Source organism: Octopus sinensis, unplaced genomic scaffold, assembly GCF_006345805.1.
Source record: "Octopus sinensis unplaced genomic scaffold, ASM634580v1 Contig15314, whole genome shotgun sequence".
NCBI classification, from domain to species: domain Eukaryota; kingdom Metazoa; phylum Mollusca; class Cephalopoda; order Octopoda; family Octopodidae; genus Octopus; species Octopus sinensis.
Window position 1 is genome coordinate 1 of NW_021833663.1, and position 7500 is coordinate 7500.

A 7500-nucleotide genomic window follows, 5' to 3' on the forward strand; every position below is an offset into this window, starting at 1 on the left:
TCTCTTCATATAGCTGCTTTAGCCCTTCTCTTTCCTCCTCCTTCGCATCCCTCCATCTGGTTCTGAGTTTTTCTTCTCTTCTCGAATCTTTGCGATCCGTCTTTCTCTCCTCGATGATCCACTCTTTGCCGTTGATTCTACCTTCCCTGTTGTTTCCAGTCCAAATCTTTTCTCTCCTTCCTGGTAGATTGTATTAACCAGGTTTTCGAGCTTTTGTTCGTCGTCGCCTTTGAATTTGGTGGTCATTCTTGCTACCTCGTCGTCGAATTTTTTATAGCTCGCTGCGTCATTTGCTTTCGGCCACTTAACCTTTGTCTTCTTCACGCCTATCAGTCTTTTTGACTATTCCGATTCAACTGTGGAATGAACCTCGCTGTGGTTATTTTCCGGGGGGTTTTGGCCACACGTCTTATGGTTTATCAACCAACGTTGTTGAATTACTTTCTTCTCACACACCTTCCCTTGGTGGATTCTCAGCCCGATGTAACTAGCAAACACCTTTCCGCAGCAGCTGAACTCCTCATCTACCATTCCTATACCGTTTCCTTTCCCATTGTCTATTTCCGGTCCAAGTCCATTTCGTTTTTTCCCGTCCCTATTTGATCCTTTGTTATCCCCCCGTGGTCCGGGATCATGGGGCCATGATTTCCCATGTTTTTTTTGTTGCAATTTTTTCCCGGATCCGGCTGCAAGCCCATTTCATCCTTCGTTACGCTGTCGTACTGTCAAATATGCTGTTAGTAAAGTACCTAAATTCTTAATACATAAATGTTGCTAATTGCAATGCAATTAACTTATTTATTGTATCAATTCCACATTTGAGTGGTGGAGCAGCTGTTTCAGTACCCAGTCATAGTGTTGTAAGAATGTATATATTTCAATAATTTATATTATGATATTTATAATTTGTATTCTTATCTTATATGTATTGAATTATAATGTATATATGTATGCTATTAAGGCGCTTTTTTGTTAAATGAATAAATAATATCCGAAAGCTGTTTCTCCAATTTGGTAACGAACCACATGGTTCCGGGTTCAGGCCCACTGCGTGGCATCTTGGAGATGTATCTTCTACTATAGCCTCAGGCTGACCAAAGGCCTGTGAGTGGATTTGGAATACGAAACTGAGAGAAGCCCATCCTATATATATATATATATATATAGTTACGCATATTTGCCATTTGAATATGGGGAACCCCTAAGGGTGGATGCTACTGTAGTTTGTAGCCTCAGGAAGATATCTCCTCCTGCTGGCTATAGACACACTATCTGTGCCCTCTCAGTATTTGTGAAGGGAAGTCACCCTCCCCGTCTTCAACTCATGATACACACGGACTCGAGTTTCAAGGTGTTTACCTATCATCAGCGTGTGAACACCTTGAAACTCGAGTCCGTGTGTATCATGAGTTGAAGACGGGGAGGATGACTTCCCTTCACAAATACTGAGAGGGCACAGATAGTGTATCTATAGCCAGCTGGAGGAGATATATTCCTGGGGCTACAATCTACAGTAGCATCCACCCTTAGGGGTTAGCCATATTCAAATGGCAAATATGCGTCACGATGTGTTACCGCTACTGTTTATAACTCGCTCTGAGATTTATCATTGTTTGACTTCACTTTTTCAATATCAGTGTCAATCGACACTGGAAAAAGTATATGTATTTGTGAAGGGAGCTGACTTCTCGTCGACAACCATGATTGTCACACGCTGATGATAGGTAAACACCTTGAAACTCGAGTCCGTGTGTATCATGAGTTGAAGACGGGGAGGATGACGTCCCTTCACAAATACTGAGAAGGCACAGATAGTGTGTCTATAGCCAGCTGGAGGAGATATCTTCCTGGGGCTACAAACTACAGTAGCATCCACCTTAGGGGTTAGCCATATTCAAATGGCAAATATGCTTCACTATGTGCTACCGCTACTGTTTATAACTCGCTCTGAGATTATCATTATATATATATATATATATATATATATATGTGTGTGTGTGTGTGTGTGTGTGTGTGTGATAGTAGATTAGTAGATTGATTGCATATTTAATATCATTATTTCATCAGAGCTTTCTTCGTCCAACAAATGCCGATATGGGAATTTTTCGAATCAGCATGTACACAATATGTTAAAATTTAATTAAAATTATCAACCTTTCTTTAAGTTAAACGGAAGCAAAATCGAGGGGCACACATGTGTAGGAATACCATATGGGCATTCGATACAGTGTATATACGTACGTGCCAAGAAACAGTTTGTGTGAGATTTGGCTGCTTTTTCTAGCATGTGGGTATCCTGTTTGAAGTCTGTAGAATCGGGAGGTAAGAGGGTTGATGCAGATTTTATTTTTTGACATTTTGAAAATTTCCATTTTACAAACAATTATTTTTTTCAGAATCAGTTTCTCAGTTTTTTATATCACCTATTTTGTCAAAATAAAATTCTGGAGAAAGAGAAAAACGAAGAAAGAGAGGGCGCAATTGAAAATTTTGAAATTGCGATTTTTCTGAATTTTTTTCGTTTGTGGAATCGCTATCTCCATAACCTAAAACATGGTTCTCCGTAAAAAATCACACAAATGTGAGAGTGGTGGGTTAAGTCTCCAACATGTGTACCTCACTTCACCTCCAGGGTGACCAGGAGAACGAAATATCTTGTAGCAGTGTAGGAGGAGAGAAATGCTTGTCATTCCACTCATCCAGGTTTCTCTAACTACTACCATATCCAAATTAGGCGTCCTGAGGTCATCGAGGAAAAGCCCTTGTTTCCAATTCGACGTCAGGTTGCAAACATTTACATTGAGTGTAAACATGAAAAAAAAAGTTGGTCTACCTTCGGTTGGAGATGGGCGTTAACCCCTCACGTTCCATTTATTTCGGAGCTTGTGAAGTCTCTATGTGTGTGTTTGTGTGTGTATGTGAGTGTGAGTGTTCATGTTTATGTGTGTCCTTATCCTACGATCGCAGGCTGGCACGGCGTTGCTTTGTTTATGTCTCTATAAAGAAACGTTCAGCAAGAATAAGAAGACATTACAAATAAATAAACAGGTCCAGTGTACCTGACAGAAACTCATCAAGGCAGTGCTCCAGCATGGCCACAATCCATTGAATGAAAGAAATCCAGGGTAAAGAGTAAACTGCTACAAACTTCGATGTAAGGATATAGAGCTTCTTACTGTTTCCTCCACCGACTATGCTTTTCTCTCTCCCTACCTCTCTCTCACAAGCACACACACACACACACACACGCACACATTCACACACACACACACACATACAAACACGCACACGCACATACACAGACACACTCTTTCACACACACATTCACACACACACACATTCACACACACAAACACACACACACAAACACACACATACACACGCAAACACACACACACACATTCACCTGCGCGCGCGCGCACCCACACTGACACACACATAAAGCCATACACAAACAGACACAAGGAAAGAAGCACAGACACACACAGAAATATCAATAGTAACATTAACATGGATATTTTATTTCAAGGGAGGCTACTCTAATTTATACGATCTATATTTAAGAGTTACCTCCCTTAAAACTATATTATAATGCTTGTTATCTACGTTAAATATAAATATATATACATAAGAACGACCCGTCGGTTACGACGACGAGTGTCCCAGCTGATATGATCAACAGAACAGCCTGCTTGTGAAATTAACGTGCAAGTGGCTGAGCACTCCACAGACACGTGTACCCCTAACGTAGTTCTCAGGGAGGGAGATTTAGGGTGACACAGAGTGCCACAAGGCTGGCCCCATGAATTACAGATACGACTCAGTTCTCAAGTTTTAAGGAAAAACACAGATAGACAGACAGACAGACAGACACACACACATTCTAAGTTTTATATATAGAGAGATACATCTGTAAATGTAATATGTGACATGTATTCGGTAGCCAAGATAAAACTCCGAGTTTCGGATGCCGAGGTGGAATTCCACGCCACCATCTCTTCAGTTATCCGTTGGCCGGATAACTGAAGAGATGGTGGCGTGGATTTTAGTGGAGTAATTAGTAACTGACGAAATCACTCTATCTGTCTGTCTGTCTCTCTCTCTCCCCATGCGTTTTTTTAACTTACAGTAGAATATAACGATGTTTCAAATAAAAACAAAACATATTGTATTAAGAAACCACATTTATTTCTTCGTTAATAAAAGTTAAAGATTATATTGAAAATTAGTAGTGAAAATTGGCAGTTAGAAAATATCTATAGAATTACAAACCATATGATGTTAGATTTTGTGAGTTACAGAAAATAAGAAGGTTTAAAGTACATTGCTGTTTATAAAGTGTCTAAGTTTCGTAGTGTTGTATTGATAGATAAAAATGAAGTTCTCTTTTATGCAAGCATGTTTAATGTAATATAAGAAGAAAAGAAGATTCTCAAAGACATTAATTTTTTATATTCTTAATTATGTTCTCGTCTCTGCTGTTCCAACATCTGTTTCATTATCAGAACTTGAACCTGGAAACACAATGAGAAAAAACTTCTATAAAATAAAGTAAAATAACCCGAGCCCTTATGTTTTATATATAACCCCAATTGTCATCTGCTATTTCCCCATACGTTAAACATATGAATTACAGAAGAATCATACACAATTTATATTCAAAAACATAGTTTACATTAATTACAGAAACTAGTAATGAGAATTTAATTATGAGGAATATGTTGTACAATCCTGACAATATTGGTTCAGGAATATCTTCCAGAAAAACTGGGCAAGTTGAGAAGGAAAATATGAGAAACTTCTTAGTTCTATTCTGTGGATGTATGTTTTACATATATCTATCTATGGCACAGTGAAGACTTTACGTTGTTCTGTTTATGACTGTGTTTAAATTTCATGTACAATTATCTATAGAAATATAACGAGAGAGCACTCCGTCGGTTACGACGACGAGCGTCCCAGCTGATACGATCAACGGAACAGCTTCCTCGTGAAATTAATGTGCAAGTGGCTGAGCACTCCACAGACACTTGTAACCTTAACGCAGTTCTCAGGGAGATTCAGCATGACACAGAATGTGACAAAGCCGGCCCCCTTCAAATACAGGTACAACTGATTTTTGTCAGCTGATTGGACTGAGGCAACATGGAATAAAATCTTGCTCAAGGTCGCAACGCCTCGCCAGGAATTGAACTCATGACCTTACGATGGTGAGCAAAATAACCAAACCACTAAGCCACGCGCCTTCTATCTCCCCCTCTCTCTCTCTCTCTATATATATATATACTCTTTTACTTGTTTCAGTCATTTGACTGCGGCCATGCTGGAGCACCGCCTTTAGTCGAGCAAATCGACCCCGGGACCTATTCTTTGTAAGCCCAGTACTTATACTATCGGTCTCTTTTGCCGAACCGCTAAGGGACGGGAACGTAAACACACCAGCATCGGTTGTCAAGCAATGCTAGGGGGCAAACACAGACACACAAACACACACACATACATATATATATATATGTATACATATATACGACAGGCTTCTTTCAGTTTCCGTCTACCAAATCCACTCACAAGGCATTGAGGGTGCAAGGGTTGAATTGTCGGCGTTTTATATTTTTTTCTAATTTAGCGCATTGTTGTCTTAGATTTTGTCGACTAAGCATTATAGTAGGCTCCATTTGTTATTATGACACAATTCACACAGCTAGATACTTTGGAAACGACATGTTGTTCTGCTTGGCATTCGCCCCGGAAGTTCCAGTAGTAACATGTACCCAGAGTTGTCATTCAGTCAACATCATGGTGTTTGGAGTGATCACTAGTTATGCCTCCATTTATCTTCTGGCACGGCCTCAAATATCTGTAGAAGTTAGTGACACCTTGGGTAAAAGGGGCAGTTGCTGGAAGACTCTCCATGTCTGGCAATAGGACTCTGCACCTTGCCGCACAAGCAGAACCCAGTAATGGTTGTCAGGAAATTTATGCGACCACACCACCCCTACCATCTGGCCGTCTAACGTCCCAGATTACAACCCACTTGATTATTATGTGTGGGGCGCAGCTGAGTGACGGATCAACAAAACTCCTTGTCACACCAAAGATGAACTGAAGACAGGGATTATGGCAGTATTCACCAATTTAACAAGGAGACCGTCCGGAAGAGTTGCAGGCGATCTTGAAGTCATCTGGAGACCGTCGTTGAAGCCAATGGCGGATTTGTTGAATAAATTTAGTCTTTCAAAATATTTGTATGTTTTTCTGGTGATTATCAGTTAAAATGATGTGTCAGTATTATTTTCATTTTTGCCTAATTTAGAAGATAGCTTAAACAACTCAACCTGTATGCACACACATACACACTCACACATACACACTCACACATACATATAAACATACATGCATATATACATATTTATATAAATAAGTATAAGATCGTTCATTTAGAATAAAATATCGATTTTATCAAGTTGCCAGCTTGGAAAAAATAACCTTCAAAGGTGATAATTATATGGACAGTTAAGATGGTTTTAGAGTCAGATCATAGCTGCTATTTTCAGCATGGTGGTATCTCGTAGATACCCTAATTTATAATTTACATATATATATATATATGTGTGTGTGTATATGAAAGAAAAAAGGTGTTCAGAATGCTTGATGGTTGTAAAAAATATATGTTTATTTACATATCACATATTATTCCTTCATATTAGCACTGATGAAACTACAGGAGTAGTTGAAAGCGCTAATATGAAGAAATAATATGTGATAGGTAAATAAATATATATTTTTCTAACCATCCAGCATTCCAAACACCTTTTTTCTTTCATATGTATTAAATCTGTACATCACCCCCAATACTTCTAACATATATATATATATATATATATACATACATACAGATGGTTACGATGTTGACAATGGTTTATGTTGGTGTTTGTGATTAGCCCCATTGTGACATATTGGTTTTGGTTATGGCAGTGGGAGAAATAAGAAATATAAAATTGCACTCACTCTTATTGGTTCTCATTGGTTTATAATGACGTTCGCTGTCTCTCGGTTACATGCACATGAGGAAATGGCATCTCTGGCATCTTTCTTGCATATACAGTAGAATATGAAGATAAACATTCCGAGAAGGATATTGAAGATAATGAAGAGTATGTGAAACACTCCAACTCCTTCTTCCACAGCGATGAATGCTATGACCCAAGATAACACGAACAAGAAGGTCACACTAAAGATGCCAAAAACACGCATTTTCTTTATTTCGTGTTCAGACTGCTCGTCACTTTTCTTTGAGCTACGTCGACAGACAGCGAGAAAAATCACGATAAGGTTGAAGAGGAGAATGGCCACCACAGGAGCCAGGAAAGCGGCATAGGAAGGCACCTTGGATAGCCAGCAGCTAAAAAGAGATAGGGAATTAATTATCAAAGGAAATTTAACAAATGTCCAGTTAATAAAATGAGATGATTTTGATCTGAAACAAAACGAAATATCATG

The 7500-nt window shown here is 39.0% G+C and overlaps 1 protein-coding gene across 1 annotated transcript in view; it reads right to left on the reverse strand.

The window, feature by feature from the left end:
- Positions 1-4329: 4329 nt before the first annotated feature.
- The window catches only part of LOC115230319 (adhesion G-protein coupled receptor G6), a gene marked incomplete at its 5' end in the record, with an annotated part of 48335 nt that continues 45164 nt past the window's right edge, over positions 4330-7500 (reverse strand). The window contains 2 exons of the mRNA XM_036499615.1: positions 4330-4514; positions 7009-7402. Coding sequence (XP_036355508.1) covers positions 7021-7402 — 382 coding nt within the window. The remainder of the gene's footprint in view (positions 4515-7008; positions 7403-7500) is intronic.